Source organism: Sphaeramia orbicularis, chromosome 21 (genome assembly GCF_902148855.1).
Source record: "Sphaeramia orbicularis chromosome 21, fSphaOr1.1, whole genome shotgun sequence".
Lineage (NCBI taxonomy): Eukaryota > Metazoa > Chordata > Actinopteri > Kurtiformes > Apogonidae > Sphaeramia > Sphaeramia orbicularis.
In genome coordinates, this window is record NC_043977.1 from 6,149,824 (window position 1) to 6,168,531 (window position 18,708).

General features: G+C 34.2%; 1 protein-coding gene across 4 annotated transcripts in view; it reads left to right on the forward strand.

Annotated features, from left to right (window-relative positions):
- LOC115412167 (partitioning defective 3 homolog B-like) overlaps positions 1–18,708 on the forward strand; it is a 387,150-nt gene that overhangs the window by 115,087 nt on the left and 253,355 nt on the right. For all 4 annotated transcript variants that reach the window (XM_030124503.1, XM_030124504.1, XM_030124506.1 and 1 more), the window contains exons 10-11: positions 2,679–2,818; positions 7,361–7,489. In XM_030124503.1, coding sequence (XP_029980363.1) covers positions 2,679–2,818; positions 7,361–7,489 — 269 coding nt within the window. The remainder of the gene's footprint in view (positions 1–2,678; positions 2,819–7,360; positions 7,490–18,708) is intronic.

Consider the following 18,708-nt stretch of genomic DNA (forward strand, 5'->3'; position numbering starts at 1 on the left):
AAAAAATAACATTAATTTGATTTATTGATTTATTCCGAACATGAAATGAAATTTTGCATAAATGCGAACAAGCAAACATAAATAAAAATACAAATATCAACAATCATAACAATCTTAGACAGAGGAACAGCACAATAGTCCCATTTACATGCCCGAAAAGGGGTGGGAAGAAGTGCAATATTATTAGTAATATACATTACACTATGAAAATATTTCAATTTACAAACTATCCTTTAACAGTAAAATGTGAATGAGTTGAACAAATATGAATAACCTGAAATGTCTAAAGAAAATTAAGTGCAATTTTACCAGTGTTCTGCCTGTTACGAAATGTTTTGTGCATTTGTATATCTACTGTGATCTGTAAGTTATGTTAATAATAAGCTGAGACATAATATTGTTGAAACTGTTCTTATTTTCGTTCCAAACTCCACAATTTTACCAATATTATGGCTGTTACCAAGTCTTTGTGTAACATTGTTTGTAATACACATGTATAACTGATAAGTTAAGGCATAATATTGTTAAAATTGCACTAATTTATCTATGAAATGTCACTTTTTTTCAGGTTAGTCGTGTTTTTTGTGCCTTATGCTAATTCTGGCATATTTACATTTACATGTTCATTAATATGCACTCTCCCTTTAAATAAATAAATGTAAATATTTTCGTAAGCTAATGTTTTTTATTGCACTAAAACAAAGAAAAACTTGGAGCTGTCATTATTTATAGGTTATGTTATTATTTTACTGGTCCGATTAGGTTCATACTGTCTACTAGAACTAGAAGCCACACCTTCGAACTCATTTCAGTCCAGGTTCCGCATTCAGCCCAATATGATCTCAAATGGGCCGGACCAATAAAATAATAAAGATTTATTTTTCTTTTTTGTCAGACAGATGGAAAAATGTTAATTTTTTACCTTGACATGTTTCGGCTACAACCTGTAGCTTTTCTCTTTTCCATTGACCCTCAAATTGCGCAAATGTAACTTGCGCATAAAAATTTACCTAATGGAAAAATGACAATTTCGCCAAAAGTCTCATTATTCGATTAAAAGTTTTTGCGCTGGCAAGAGGTGGTTTTTCAGGCGTAGCGCAAATGGTATATCATGCAAAACTGCAATAGAAAGACCTTTTTTCGCAACTAGAATCAGATGAATTAAAAAAACGGATGTTGACGGATGTTAGAACAAGCGAAGAAGAAGAAGAAACATGTCGCGGTACGTGTGGACACACCAGGAAACCCAATCATTTTTTAAATTTAGTACGAGATAAAGGGATAATATATAATAATAATGAATATATCTGCAAATTAACACCATGTTTACGTCTGTCGCCATGTTTATGGAAGGACTTCTTGTGTCATCTTGCGATAATAAATACACAAATCATCGCATTTGTGATTTAATGGAAAAACCTACATTACGCACTTCTGTTTTTTCGACATTTAGTAAATATCAGTAAAGTTCTGCACAGATGTTCAATAGAAAAGTGACTACAGAAAGGTTGATGTTACTGTGTCAGGTCATCGTCAGCTGTTTTATCCCATGGAGGACAACAAACCTGATAAAACAGCTGACAATGAGCCGTCATAGTAACAGGAAGGCTACAGATTGTAGCCGAAACATGTCAAGGTAAAAAAATTTACTTTTTTCTATCTGTCTGACAAAAAAGAAAAAGAAATCTTTATTATTTTACTGGTCCGGCCCATTTCAGATCGTATTGGGCTGAATGTGGAACCTGAACTGAAATGAGTTCGAAGGTGTGGCTTTAATGGTGACCATTTGCTCGTGTTCGGATTGCCTATAAAGTGAAGCCCTTCTGAAATGTTGGTATCATATTGCAGTTTGTAAGCTCTGAAGTCAATTCATCGTCTTGTTTTTTTTTTGTTGCTTCTGTGAGATTTATTTTCCAAAAGATTCTCTCAGTGGATATAAGTGACTGTAGTTTTTTCTCTCTGTATTATGCTGGTTCCTTATAGCTGTCTTTGTCTGTTCGGTGGCTGACTGTCCTTCTCTCACCCTTCCTCTCTCCATCTTCCTGATTCCCTCTCTTCAGGGTCTATTAAGTCTTTATTGATCTGTTCATTTCTGCTGATATGAATTCATACTGGACCAAAGTGCTGACTCTGCTCTGCTAAAGAGACCAGACTAAATGAGGTCGATAAAACACACAACTAGTCGCTCCGTCTGTGTGTGTGTGATCGTCTTTTTTTTCGTACGTACACACGTCTATGAGTCGTATCATACACATTTCAGTGCATTTTACCGCTGGGTTTTTTTAATCTCCATCACATCTCTTTCCAGCACATTCGCTCTTCATTTCCACCCACTTACACTCATCCATTCCTCATCCCCGTTTCCTTCTCTTTGCCCCACGCCTGAACTCATCACACCTGCACATTTCCCACCTCTAGCTCTAGCTAAAGGGTTTAAAGTCGCACATGCACAGCTTTAAATGATCACTCAGACTCTGTTTAGTCGGGAGCTGACTCAACAACACGCTGCTGAAGTCTTCAAGAGTAGCTTTAGTGTTTAGGGGAAACTTGGAGGTTTTTAATCCTAAATATAGAAGCAAGAAGTAAACAGATATACGGGATATTTGTATGTTTAAAACTGGCCTACATCTGCTGTTTTCATTCACCTATTCACTTTAATTACTGTCTGCCCTGTTTAGGTTCAGAAGGTCTTGGTTTTACCGTGGTAACCAGAGATTCTTCAATCCACGGTCCCGGGCCAATTCTAGTTAAAAACATCCTGCCACGTGGAGCTGCTGTCAAAGACGGACGCCTGCAGTCTGGAGACCGCATACTAGAGGTACAGATGTGCATTCTGTCAGTTCATTCATTCATGTTCAGAACTGCTTATTCCTTGTGAGAGTCCTGGCGATCTTAGCTACCAACAAGTGAAGGCATCACAGGGCTGGCGATCAAAACAAAGTGGTTCGGTTGAAAAATACAGGTGCTCTTTAATTTTTTGTGTCAAATTCTCTTGGAGAAGAAAAACTAACCCTAAATCTAACTCTATTGCTTACATTGAAAGCAAATACAAAAACTGTGTCATTTTAGTGGCGACCGTAAGAGAAAAGTGAGGAAAATGTGTCAGTATTTCTTCTATTTGGTATTATTTTAGAGTCCGAAGTGATAACATGTGCAGTGGATCACCATAAGTGCATAGAAGAAACATCCAAACCAATCTCTTATTGTTAGCCTCTCCATTGATTTATAATGGGACACATTTCAAAGTGCTATAACTTGAAAACAGTTGAAGACATTGATCTAAGTACTATTGGCAATAGATAGGAAGTCACATATGGGCTTTCATTTGGTGCCATGACCTTTGACCTTGAGTTACCTTGAAAGGTTAAATGAATGTCAATTAATGTATCTAAATATGCTACAGGGCTACAGGAACCTTGGTCCTTTTTTTTTTTTTTTTTTTTGCAGCCGGGTTGTGCAGTGGATCACCATCAACGTATAGAAAAAACATTCAAACCAATCTCTTATCATTAGCCTCATAGCATAATTGCCTAAATCATAAACTATATGGACAAAACTATGTGGACATATTGAATTCGAGTGTTTCTTTTCTAACAGGGTCTGGGATGCAAAACAATAATGACTAATGTCGGAAAATAGTTTTATATTGGGTTAAATATCATCGCATTGGTTAGTTTGGTTTAAACTTTTGTCTTTGTTTCCAAAATGTCTCAGAGATGGTTTTGACTTAATTTCTCTCAACACTGATTTTTTTTTTGTTTGTTTTTTTTTACCCATGACTATGATTTTAAATGTTGTACCACTAAATTTCTAAAGTATTTTTCTTGCTCTGACTGTAAATAAGGATTTTCTACCACAGCTAACCATCTACTTTCTTCACATCTCACTGAGGAAGAAAAATCTACCATTAAACTTTAAGGAAATATTGATGTGTATAAACTATATGGACATAAATATTGGGACACATCATGTCTACAGCTGTAAGATGTCCTGTTGGTGATGATTTGAGATATAACATTAAAATAAAAGCCATCTCTGAAGCATTTTGGACAAACTGAGGTATTTAATGTGGTGATGGGACTTTTCCTCAACTGTAGGTACCAAATTGGCCAGTTAAAAATGTCTCAATTTCTCAGAACTGTGCAGATACACACACACACACACACTCACACAGACCCCTTCCAGTATTATATATCGATTGTACTGGTCCGACCCGTTTGAGATCACATCAGGCTGATTGTGGCCCCTGATCTAAAATGAGTTCGACACCTCCGCTCCAGGGAGATGTGCTCACACCGTACCCGACTTATCTCTGTTGTGGTTTTGGCTGCGTGATTTTGTGATTGTTCTCTGGATTCAAACCAAACTCCTTGATGGCTTCGCTGTCGTCCAATGTGCACTAAAAGCTTTTCAGAGGCAGAGCGCCTTCCAGCAGACTTTTCCTCTGCAGCTTCATTTCCACTGTTGTTCTGCCAACATTTTGGTGCATAGTGAATGCAGCTCTGTTATGCCCTGTCTGAGCCCTGTCTGAGCGTTGCTGAGACATGAAAAAAAAAAAAACAGAAGAAGCATCTCCACTGAGCTCCGAGCAGCCACGGAGACAGATTGCTGAAATTTAATAACTTCTGTGAGTATTTACAAGGTGTATAAAAATAGATGAAAAGCTGATTTCAGGGTCGGTGAAGGCCGACTTAACAAACCAAAAATGACTGGTAATGTAAATATAATGGAATAAAACATGACTTAAAGTAGATCTCTAACTAAAACAAACAGGAGAAAGTAATATTAAGGACAGGAGGAGGCTTTGATGACAACAACCAGTAGGGTTGGTTGTTGCCTGAGTAGATTAGCAAGAAAAATACAAATGTTTTAATGAATTTTCCTTCATTTTAAGTCTCTGTACCAACCAGAAAATAACTCAGTCAGTTCATTAGGAAAGTGTAACTGATGAAAACGTCATTAAAGGTTAAATATAGGGGTTTATGTGCATTCTAAAATATATTTCAGACCTTCATAGAGTGGTTTGATGGTCTGCATTTAACTCTTTTCAGACTCAGCTTTATTGTTATTTAGTCAATAGTACATGATAGAATGAAATATAGGTGCTCAGTTCTCTGTGTTTGTAGCATGAGAAAGATAAAAGGATAAAATTTTAAATAAAATGTATAAAAGCTAAATAGAATGGAATAAAAACTGCAGTAAAATACACATAAAAAGATATTAAAACAACTTCTTCTGAATATTGCACAATATGCAGCGACAATAACAGTTATTGTGGTGTAGCAACAGTAGTGACTTCAGCAGCATCATGATGATGTGCTGTTATGACTCTCTGACCTAATCTTGAACTGTTTTCAACATTTCATCCCATAATAAACTGGTTGTTTGTGTATGTGTCATATTCTACAGACTGGATGGAAAATGGGGAAAGCAAAAATAATGTAGATGTTTGGGGAAAAAGGGGGAAAAGATGGTGCAAAGTGCAATAATTGCTGACTAAACCTGGCAATTTAGGCAAATACGGAGTTGGAGAAAACATTAAAAATTAGCAGGAGAAAGAAAAGATGAACTTGGAACAAAAAGTTTTTGGACACTGAATGGATTGCTAGTGAATATATGTTGATGATGCATCCTTGAATAGAGTGATTTTGCTCAAAACTGGTGCAAATGGAGGTTAGTTTGCTGGGGTTCATAGAATCCTAAACATAACTTTTGATTGGAAAGGTTTAACTGTGTGTAACCCAGCAATATGGAATTTATTTAACAAAAAAAGACTTAAATGCAAACTGTGCAATGTTTCTTCCTTGTGTTTGTAAAAATAGCTGCTAAAACTTTGGAATAAAGTGATAGTTTTATATCCTCCTGAGACCAAGCAATGCATTTTTGTCTTCTGTAGTGGACAAGAGTTTCACAGCTTTATTTAAAGAAAAAACAAACAAACAAAAAAAAAAAAAGTCCACTCCAAAGGACATTCCATTACATAAAAAAAAAAAAAAATCTGAAAAACTGTGGTATCATACAGTTTTCAATTAAGTCTATTATGTAATATAAAAAAAACAAAAAAAACTTGTACTTACTGGGTATTGGGAGGATATAGAGTAAATAGTTGTTGATCCTAAGACATGCAAACAGGTGCACATTATTGTAAAATGAATCTAGAGCCAGGGACTTTTGGAAAATGTTTAGCAATTTTTATGATAAATCAGAATTAAAACAGAACAAAACTTGTCTGGAAGAGTTCATGTTGATCCAACCAAAACTACGTCAAATACAGAGGAGAGCCACCAGCGAACATTCATACAGAGGCAAGGAGGCAAGGAGGGTGAAGTGTCTTGCCCAAGGACACAACGGCACATGACAAGGACAGAGCGGGATTCAAACTGCCAACTGTTCGGTTATTGGACGACCTCTACTACCTGAGCCGTGCTATGCAAATTAGATGAGTACATTTACTCACATCATAAACTTTGAGGTCATATGACTGGTTTTAACAGGCGACATCATATCACCCCTATCCTGGCATCCCTCCATTGGCTCCCTGTGTGTTTTAGAATTGATTTTAAGATTTTACTGATCACTTTTAAAGCCTGAATGGGTCTGGCCCCAAGTTATATAGATGAGATGCTAGTTGACTATGAGCCAGTACGCAGCCGTAGATCCTGGAGCAGAGGGCTCCTGGCTGTTCCGAAGTCGAGGCTTAAATCGAAAGGTGACCGGGCCTTTTCCATCAGGGCCCCTCGACTTTGGAATGGCCTGCCCCAGGAGATAAGGCTTGTGGAATCAATGACATCTTTTAAATCACTTCTTCAAACACATTTTTATAGACTTGGTTTTATGTGATGTCTGTCCCTTTGTAACTTTGTAACTTTTTAATTTTTAAATTTGATTTTTATCCTGTTTGATTATTAATTTGTTTCACACATGTCTCTTATTGTGTTGCTTCTGTTTGAGTGTTTTTACTTGCTACGTGTATCCTGCTGTTGTGCCCTCTGTCAAAGCACTTTGTAAACTTTGTTTTTAAAGATGCTATACAAATAAAGTTATTATTATTATTATTATTATTATTATTATTATTATTATTATTATTATTATTATATTCAATAATTTGTCTCATTTACAGTATGACTTTATGTCTAACTACTTCCAAGATACAGCTTTTTTTTTTTTTAAACTTCAGCACCTAAAGGGTTAAAGTAGAGAAAACAGGCAGGGTCTTTGAAGGTAAACAGACTCCGACACTCTGACAGAGTCAGGAGTGATGATTGAGACATTATTATTCTAAGAGTAAGGTACAGAGTTACAGTGTATTATGACTGATCTGTGTGTGTGTGTGTGTGTGTGTGTGTCTTTTTGTGTACAGGTGAACGGTGTGGACATGACCGGTGTGGGCCAGGAGGAGTTGGTGTGTATGCTTCGCAGCACTCGGCAGGGAGAGAGTGTGTGTCTGGTGGTTCTACGGCAGGAGGACATGTTCCTGCCCAGAGAAATGGTAAGAACCAGAACCAGTCCTAGACCATGTTCTACCATCAGTCATTCACAGGACACCATCTGAACAGAACAGGACAGGACAGGACAGAATAGAATAGAATAGAATAGAATAGAACAGAATAGCAGAACAGAACAGAACAGGACATAATAGAATAGAATAGAATAGAATAGAATAGAATAGAATAGAATAGAATAGAACTGCAAAAAAACCCCAATTCTTATTCAGAAAAGACAAAAATTTAAGGACAGTTGTTTAAAAACACCAAAGAACACCTATTATGGAAGTATTTCTGCATGATTTAATACAGATTTTTAACAGTTTGTGATTATTCTTGTTTCGCATATGAAAAAGTTATAATAATGTGAATGTTATTGCGTATTATTCTGGATTTTTCAGGTATAATGTAAACAGCATATTTTGTTTGGATATTCTGAGTTAAACCTTTTTTTCCTAAACAGATCCTTTTCCGATTAAGACATAGGATATGCCGATAATAGTAGAATAGAATAGAATAAAATAGAATAGAACTGCAAAAAAAACCCAATTCTTATTCAGAAAAGACAAAAATTTAAGGACAGTTGTTTAAAAACACCAAAGAACACCTATTATGGAAGTATTTCTGCATGATTTAATACAGATTTTTAACAGTTTGTGATTATTCTTGTTTCGCATATGAAAAAGTTATAATAATGTGAATGTTATTGCGTATTACTCTGGATTTTTCAGGTATAATGTAAACAGCATATTTTGTTTGGATATTCTGAGTTAAATCTTTTTTTCCTAAACAGATCCTTTTCCGATTAAGACATAGGATATGCCGATAATAGTAGAATAGAATAGCATAGAATAGAATAGAATAGAATAGAATAGAATAGCCTTTATTGTCATTGTGTTCAGGGCTACTCCAAAAATTACAAAAAAACTAAAAATAAGTTAAGAAAATAGAATATAAAATTTTTCAAAAGCAAAATAAGAATAGAACTAAAAGTAGAATAAGATTCAAATAGACATAAAATATGAATAGACACAATATTAACAGTGTGTATATCTGTGAAATGTTCAGTGGTGTGAGAAATCCAGGGAAAAACACCACCACATCATCCGTGTCCATGTTTCTAACATCCTTTAATTTTTGGTCCAATCAACAGGCTTGCATGGATGACGTACAGCTCAGCAGCCTATAGAAGGGCTCCTTTAGTTTCCATTCTGACTAAATGTGACTAACCTCTATGAACTCTCCAACAGAACATCTAACTCCTCATGTAAAGAACTCCATGATCCGGACAAACATGAATCCACTGTAAAACCTTTATATCAGTATTAGTTTAATCCTGTGCCTGTCTCTTCCTGCCTCATTGTTTCTTGGAATTTCAACTCTTTTTCATGAATAAAAAAACGGTTCAATTCACTCCTGTTCTTATTTCATGCTTCCATCTTTTCTCCTTTAATCTGACTCTGCATGACAACTTCTCTGCATCTTTTTTTTTTTTTTTTAAATTTAATTTAATAGCTGTCTCTTTTTCCATTTTGCTTTTTTTTTCTGATCTACCATCACATCTGAAGTCATTGGGCCTCGTGTGAATATTTTCTTATTTTTCTCCTAAATGTGTTCTTACATAGAGAAGGAAATTGTACATGAGCTTTGTGAAATGTTTTTAAATTTTTGAATGTGTTAATGAATTAGATCTTAAATTGGAGGCATGTACAGGATCATTTTTAAAGGTCCATGAGATGTAAGAGGAAAAGGAAAGAAAATTCCACATAAGATTAAAAAAGAAATTCTTCTCTATGCATTTAAAAAAAAAGAAAAAAACTCCAAAATGGTCAGTGTGTCTTTAGGTAATTGGATTTTCTTTACGGAAACAAAAGAAAAACTAGTGGTTAATTGATTTTCATTTTAAAATAGAGGAATTAATATTGAATTTCAAGGCGTTTTTCTTTTTCAGTGTCAAAACAGATAAACCAAATTTAAAAAAAAAAAAAAACAATTGATTTTTGTTTTCTCTTTCTAATAACAAAAAAGAAGTTACTACCTGACAGAAATGTAAAAACGGATGAAAAACGCCTGTTATTTTCGTTTTCTGAGACCGGATGTTGTCATTTTCAAGGAAAGAGGACTAATGCCATCGAGGTCACAAAGATTCTGACAAACAATGGGTTCGTAAAAATCTTCCAGTTTGTATGAAATCTGGACATCGTAGACATGCTTCCTCCACGAATGTATACAAACTCCAGATTTTGTATTAACTGGAAGATTCGTACAAACCTATCGTTTGTAAGAATCTTTGTAACCGAGGCGTTAGAGCTCTTTCCTTGAAAATGACAACATCCAGTCTCAGAAAAAAAAACAAACAAAAAAACAAGCGTTTTTGGTCTGTTTTGCCATTTCTGTCAGGTAGTAACTTTCTTTTTTGTTTTTAGAAAGAGAAAGAGAAAATCAGTCCAGTTTTTTTATTTGGTTTATCTGTTTTGACTTTGAAAAAGAAAAACATCTTGAAATTCCATTTTAATTCTTCTGTTTTAAAATGAAAATCAATTAACCACTTGTTTTTCTTCTGTTTCTGAAAAGAAAATCCAGTTACCAAAAGACAGAAGAAGAAGAAGCCATGTATATTGTATGTTTTGTGTGTGCAGTGCCAAAAAAATCCTATTATTTGGATGATGACTGAATGTATTAATATTATATCGAAGTATCTGAGTGGAAACATCATAGATTATTTCACTTTCAGATATTTTAGGAGCAAATTTGGAGATGATGCCGCTGAAAATGAACAAGGTTGGTCAGATTCTGGACTGAACATGACTAAACATATTAGACACTGAGTTTTATCAATGCAAATTTACATGCAGATTCATAAATAGCTGAGTTTTTCACCATCAAGACGTACTGAGAATTTTAAAAGGGACATTTTCACCGAAAAAATACACATTTTTAGTATATATTTTGACAATTTTTATGTATATTTTTTACCAATATTTATACATTACATCACAGCTAACCTCCAAAAACATTATTTAGTGTTTTGAATCCCTTTAATAAATAACTGCAAAACATTTTTTTTCCGTCGTAGTTATTAATTATTAATACAGGTGATTTATGTTCAGATGTCCAGAGCAGTCTTAAAATTATGCAAATGTGAACAGAACGTGTTTGAACAAGTATAAAATTATTAACGATTGCCACAAAAATCCACAAAGTTTTTCAGAATTTCTGATCAAATCTGTGTCCAAATGATGCATGCAGGAGGCCCTGCTGTTCTCCTGAAGGTTCTGCTGCTCTAGATCTACGTCTATTCCATAATTACCATTTCATCTTTCCTGGTGATGACCGGTTCTTTTCCCATAATGCCCTGAGGCGTGGGTTTGTTTCCTCACACTTCCACATTCCTTCTCTTTTTGGCTCAGTTGGTTTCTGTCCTCGTTCACCTCTTTGGGGTGATTTTCCACCTTACAGTGCATCTAATTTTTTTTTTTTTAATGTTGTATTCCGTGTCTCTTATTTCCTCCGTTTCCTCCTGCTCTTATCGACTGATGTTTCCTCAGCAGCCGACAGGAAGTTCTGTACGCTCGCATTCATACATGCGACCCTGAGCCTCAGAGGAAATTCTGTTTCTTCAGACAGGAAAGACAATCTGAGAAAACCAAAGTGTGTTCATACCACACAGATGTTTAGAAATGGGTACATCAGCACAGATATGACCTCAGATTCCAAACTTAACAGCATAAAAATGTTCTATTTGTTTTTCCTCACTGTTGTTGTAATGTAGACCACCTAAACCAGAAGTGTCAACTCAGGCCATGGGAAAGAAAGTCTGAAAAAGGACAATATTCTGTCATTTTGAGACTTATTAAAAGTCTTCTAATGGTACAATAAAGCTATTTTAACCTGAATATTGGATATAAACGTAAAAACGGTTTAAAATGAAATGAGAAGCAAAGAAACTGAATATATCACAAAACAGCATTATTAAACAGATAAACCCTCATTTTACAGCGCTGATTCTCCCCCACCAAAAAATCATCAAATATAACAAATGACACTGGATTTTTGTGTCAGAAACATGACTTTAAGTTTAATAGATAAATACATGTCATGCTCACAATGATACAATAAACCCATTTTGATATGAATGTGAAATGAAAATGTAAAAACTTTAAAATGAAATGAGAAGCAAAGAAAAAGTAAAAAGCATTAGTGAACAACAATAATACTACTTAAAACTGACTGAACATAATCACAAAACAGCATTATTCAACAGGTAAAAACAGGTAGAATTCATCAAATATAACAAACAAAACTGGATTTTAGTGTCAGAAATGTGACTTTAAGTTTAATAGGTAAATACATGTCCTGTTCACAATGATTCAATAAACCCATTTTTAATATGAATGTTATATGAAAATGTAAAAACTTTAAAATGGAATGAGAAGCAAAGAGAAAGTAAAAGATGTTGAAATATTCTGATTTAGGCAACACTAATACTTAAAATTAACTTAAAATGTCACAAAATAGCATTACAATTCATCAAATATATCAAACGACACTGGATTTAATTGTCAGAAACATGACTTTAAGTTTAATAAATACATGTCCTGGTCACAATAGGGGCTTTTCCATTGGACATATGTACAAAACTTTAGAGATATTTTACCCAATTTGGTATGAATTGAACAAATAGTTTAGGCGCTTAAGTGTTAACAAACAACGAAATAAACAAACCAAACCAAAAACAGGTAAATCCTCAAGAAATGCATCAAATATAACAAATGACATTGCATTTTAGGAGAAACACAACTTTAAGTTTAATAGATAAATGCATGTCCTGTTCACAATAACTCTGATAAGGTCATACACCGATTTGTACACCTTGATCGGATGTTTCAGGTGCAGCTTCATCACTCAAACACATAATAGACGTGAGCAAAAAGCAGTGAGATGACATCAATGAACAATATCTGTGTTTTCCCTGAACACACAGACACACACAAACCAGAAATTATATTAAAAATCTTCACCGTAGCAACCTAAAATGCCATATACATGTGGACAAGAGGCCCAAATATTAAAAAAATATATCAATTTTGCACATTGTCAGCATTAGTGTGGATGGGTCGTAAAAACACAATATGCTACAGTGGTTTCTATTAGTTTTCTCAATCGCACCTTTTCTGGTTGAAGTAAAAAAAAAAAGTAAAGTCTATTGAAAGCAGCGAGTGCATATGACTGGATTTCACACCATAAGCCTAGAATATGTTCACACCTCTGCCGGGAGAATTTTTATCTATTCTACTGTGTTTATATCACAATACGTTTCCCATAATTCACTTCAACAGAATAAAATGTTTTATCGACGCTCAGACACAAACAGCTGCAGAAGTGAAGGAATTTGATCAAATATTGACCAGAACGTGTTCAGAATCTTTAAGTAATGGCTTTTATCTGTTCTTAAGTTGATGTATTGTCACTTTCGTTTGATTTTAGTACCAAAAAAAATAAGGGGAGTTATTTTTAAACACCAAAGAACACCTATTTTAGAAGCATTTCCGAATGATTTAATAGATTTTTAATGGTCTGTGGGTGTTTTTGGTTCATACATGCAGAAAAAGTTATAAAAATGTGAATGTTGTTGCATATTCTGGATTTTTCAGGTAAAATGTAAACAGCGTATTTTGTTGGGATATTCAGCATTAAGCCCCATTCCCTGAACACATCCTATTTTGATTAAGACATGGGATATGCTGGTAATATTCAGGTTTTATGTTGATTTTTTTCCTTAATGTTTTCAGCACATTTCGGAAAAAAATGTGTTTAATTTTACTATGACGCAGACAGAAGTTAAAGACAAATGTCCTTTCAGATAGAGATGGATGAATCTGAAAAAAAGTCTGGTTGGAATGAGAAACACGCAAATTGAGTATTACAACAAAAAATTTAATTATGAGCAAATATTGAAAAGTCGACCTTTTCCTGGAGGTTTTTGAAGGAACAAACTGAGTGGAAACTTTAACTAAAACAGTTTTTAGCTCACCGGGTATTGTGAAAGTGTCATCTTTGCCGACGTATGCGTTAGCAATTTTTAAAAAATGTTCTCTGACGAAACTCAGATTTATTCCAAATTATAAATGTTGCTTCTTTTGGACAATGTCAACAAAGTGTGCTCACAGTTTTCAGAAATTTAGATTTTTTTTTTTTTTTTTTTTTTTTTTTTTTTTTTTAATTTTTTACGAATTTTCGAAATATTACAAATGTGCCTTTACTCCTAATGGTCCATAGATGGCTTATAATATGTAAATGGTTACAGATATCAATATAGTTACTATTGATCACTGATAGGAAGTCATATATGGACTTTAATTTGAGTCCATGACCTTTGACCTTGAGTGACCTTGATGGGTCCAACTCAAAGTCACCAGTGTCTAGATTTCAATGAGCTTCTCCAAAACTACCGGTCAGATTTATTTAAAAATTTTTATGTCACTTTTTTGGGACAGTGTCTACAAAGTTTGTTCACAGCTTTCAGAAATTTAGATTTTTTAAATTTTTGTGACGAACTTCTGAAAGATTACAAATGTGCCTTTACTTATAATGGTCCATGTTTTGATGATTTATAACATGTAAATGGTTACAGATATCAATATAGTTCCTATTGATCATTGATAGAAATTATATATAGACTTTAATTTGGATCCATGACCTTTGACCTTGAGTGACCTTGAAGGGGCATACTTAAGATCACCAATGTCTACGTTTTAGCAGTCTTCTCCAAAAGTACTGGTCGAATTCATGAAAAGAAATGTATGCATCTTCCTTGGAACAATGTCTACAAAGTTTGTTCAAAGTTTTTGGAAATTTCCATTTTTTAATTTTTGATGAATTTTTGATTAAAAACACTGGTCTACAAGGAAAATGCTTCCAGAATAAAAGTAATGAAATTTTACCACATGAGAATCACTGATTAAGAAAAATCAAGTCAAAAATGCTGATTGGCTGAACTTTCCAAGATACAGCCTTGGGTCAAAATGTGAAATTCAAGAATTAATGAGAGAATGGGTTTGACTCAAAAGGAATATTTGTCTCAGAGCTACAAGATCTACCTCAAAACACTGTCTGCACATTAGAATACATTCACTTTACAGGTTCTATTTAGTGGAAGATTTCTAAAACTATTATATAAATGTACATAAACCGATATATATGTGTAATAACACTTAATCATATACCTTGAAAACATCAGCAAACCGGCACTTTTGTCATTTATTTTCCAATTAATCTTATTAAAATACGTAACATTTAGCACATTTAATGTCTGAAGCAAATCATTTCTAAAAAATTGTAGACCAGTGAAATGTGCTTTTACTTATAATGGTCCATATTTTGATGGTTTATAACGTGTAAATGGTTACAGATGTTAATATAGTTACTACTGATCACTGATAGGAAGTCATATATGGACTTTCATTTGGGTCCATGAACTTTGACCTGGAGTGACTTTGAAGAGTCAAACTCAAAGTCACCGATGTCTAGATTTTAACAATCTTTTCCAAAACTACTGGTCAGATTCATGAAAAAAATTTTAGGCATCTTTCTTTGAATGTCTTCAAAGTTTGTTCAAAGTTTTTAGAAATTTTCATTTTTTAAATTTTTGATGAATTTTTATTAAAAATGTGCTTTCGCTTATAATAGTCAATATTTTAATGGCCTATAACATGTAAATGGTTACAGATATCAATATAGCTCCTATTATCACTGATAGAAGTCATATATGAGCTTTGATTGAATTAGTTGAGTTCTCCTCCAGTCAAAGTCCCGCCCACTTCTATTGTTAGATTGATCTGCATCCAGACCACAGGACTGGAACATAGAGACAGAACCTGACAACCTCACAAATTCCACTTGATATTGATTGTTGATAGAACATGACGGTGAGATACAGGGGCATTGGAACTATTGTTAATTGGATTATGTGAGGCTGCATGTGAACAGTAACATCAGTGGAATATTCATTTTCATTAGCTGTGTAAACAACTTATTAGGAATAAGGGCAAAAATCAGAGTACTGAATGCATGTAAACGCAGCGAGTGTTGTGGATCTTTGTGTTTGAGGGTTTATTCCGTCGTGTTTGTGTTTCTGCAGAGGAAACAGAAGAAGGATGATGATGAAATGATGGAAGGATCTTGTCTCCCGTCTCCTCCCCCTCTTCCGTTGTCTTGTTTTAGCCCACCATCTGGTGTTGTCAGCCAGTGTCTGTACTCGCTGTAGAACAAAGACGTTACACCACCTCTATACACAGACACACACACACATACACTTACTCAAAGTCACTTGTTGTGTGACATATATACATTGCAGGGTATCATGGGTATACATCCACCTGCTGTGTTGGCTTTCCGTATCGGCGTTTTGTCTACACACACAGACACATCGCTAACCCATACACCAGAAAAAGCCATTTTAATCCGTTCTCTTTGCATGTGAACAACCGTACGCCTGCTGAGTTGGCTATTGCCGTGGAAGTAAAATTTGAAACAAAGATGCTCTTTTTCTTCTAGTCAATTCACACATCCTCTTCTTCTGTGAAGCTGTTTAGTTCGTGCAGTTCACGCACATTTCTTGTTTTCTCCTCTTCACATTTGCCAACTTACAGTTTTTTTTTTCAGTTCAGTTTCTGTAATAACTGAAGGTAGACAGTTGGAATTTAAGAATTGTTTGATATATAAAGGTAGGATACTACACACTTCGCAGTTTTTAGGCATATTTGAAGAAAATCTATAAAAATTAAATAAAAATAAAAAGGAGACAGAAGTATAGTGTCCATATCGATATTATTATTATGTTATATAAATATTGGGGCATGTTGAATTCAGGTATTTCTTTTCCAACAGGGGTCTGGGATACAAAACAACAATGACTAATGCCATAAAATAGTTTCATATTGGGATAAATATCATTGCATTGCATCGGTTGGTTTGGTTTAAATTGATGTTTATATCTTAAATCATCATGAACAGGACATCTTACAACTCTAGACGTGATGTGTCCCAATATTTTTGTCCATATAGTTTAAAAACATCAATATTTCCCTAAAGTTTAACAGAGATTTTTCTTCATAAGTGAGATATGCAGAAAGTAAATGGTTAGTTGTGGTAGAAAATTATTTATTTTACCAAATTTTGACATCTTTTAGTTTAGTTTTACCATGTTTTATACTGGTTTTATCCAGTTTTCATCTGTTAAAACCATCTCTTAGTTTGGTTTAATACTTTATTCAGTGTTTAGAGGTCGACCAATTTGGGTTTTTTAAGGTGGATGCTAATTTTTAAAAATCTGATCAGCCGATGGCCGATATCTGCAGCTGATTTTTAAGGCCGATTTTTAAGGCTGATTTGTTTTTTTAAAGCACATTGATCGTGAAATACAATTGAAACCCTCAGATAATTAAGATTATCATGCAGCAGTATAAATGAAATTATTAATACCCACACACATAGTTCTCGTTTAGCATGTATTGAACTTCAAGTGCTGCCCACACAGGTGCCTGATCAAATATCTTATAACATTTTTACTGCTGATCAAATATTGGTTTTCAAAAAAAAAATTAAGGCAGATGATTGATATTGGAAAATATCAATATGTCGGTCTACCTCTGATAGCGTTGATTTGATGGTGGTTTTGGTAGAAATATATGAGTTCACTGACAAAAGTTCACTAAATAAAGAACAAAATATTCAACACAAAGGCCAAGGATGAGGAAAATCATCCAAAAAGTTGACGTAAATGAGCAAAAAATGATCAACTAAATGAACAAATGTAAAGAAAATAGTCAACAAAATGAACCAGTGATTTCATCATCACAAATTCCCCCTTGTCAGAATTGCTCAGATCCCTACTCTTGGCCAGTTTTGTTGTTTCTAACACATCAACTTCATGGTCTACATGTTCTCTTAGTGCTTAATATATCCACTCACTGACAGGTTCTATTGGAATAAGATAATCAGCGTTAATACCACTTTACCACTGTCAGAATGTTCATGTACGTCAGTCGTTAGTTCACTGTCAAACGTTTCTTAATCATCCTGTTAGTGAAGAATCTTCATCTGTAAAGTTTCTTTATCCACAGTCGAACAGTGAAGCTTTCATATATATTAAGATTCAATACGCATTAAGTGAAATATTTCATATTTTGTTGGAATTTCTCTAGAATATACAGTCAGTCTCAGTCTGTAGATGTCTCCTTCCAATGTAGAGATACTTATTTTCTCCCTTTGATATCTATGACTTCGTCATTTAAAGGCTCGATGTGTAATATTTAGTGACATCTAGTGGTGAAGTTTTACATTATAAACCAGCTGAAGACCCTTGATCCTCAACAAAAACGACTGCAAAGACCATGGAAGTCCTTCATCATTGTTCTTTGCTTTTAAGTTAAGTAGATATTTGTGCTGTTCCACCTTAAAATTTTGCAGTAGCCAGTAACAGAACAGTAAAAAACCCACAAGTTCATTTAGACAAACATGGCAGCCAGTGAACCTTAACCACTCCCTTTGTAGAAAAATGAGTCATTCTAGGGTCATGAAAACACAGTGAGTCATGTAATAAAATGGAACAGTTCTATACAGTTCTACAACCTGAACAGCTTTGGACAAACTGTACCAATGAGGCCTCTGAAAGGAGCCCATTTCTGTCCATTTGACTCCATTAAACACCAAGGAAACATGTCCAACCTTTCAGTCATTAAAGCAGTATTAGCATTTTTCTGTACTAATTATTCCTGCACAGTATGAGGAAAATGTAAATGTACATTAACGTTTAGAATCAGACAAATGCAGGCTCTACTTTTAACAAATCTAACATAGAACCAATACAGCATAGAATGTATGAATTAATACCCAATAATTAAACCAGAACATTTATTAAATAACATATAATTAGCCTTAAAATATAGTTGTCTAAGTCATTCACTAAAGTATGTGGACACATTGAATTCAGGTGTTTCTTTTCTAACATGGAATACAAAACAATAATAACAAATGTCATAATATAGTTTTACATTGGGATAAATTTCATATTGATATTTAATATTGATGTTTAATATCTTACAGCTGTAGACATGATGTGTCCCAATATTTTTGTCCATGTAGTTTATAAACATCAATATTTACTTCAAGTTTAATGGGAGATGTGAAGAAAGTAGATGGTTAGTTGTGGTAGAAAATTATT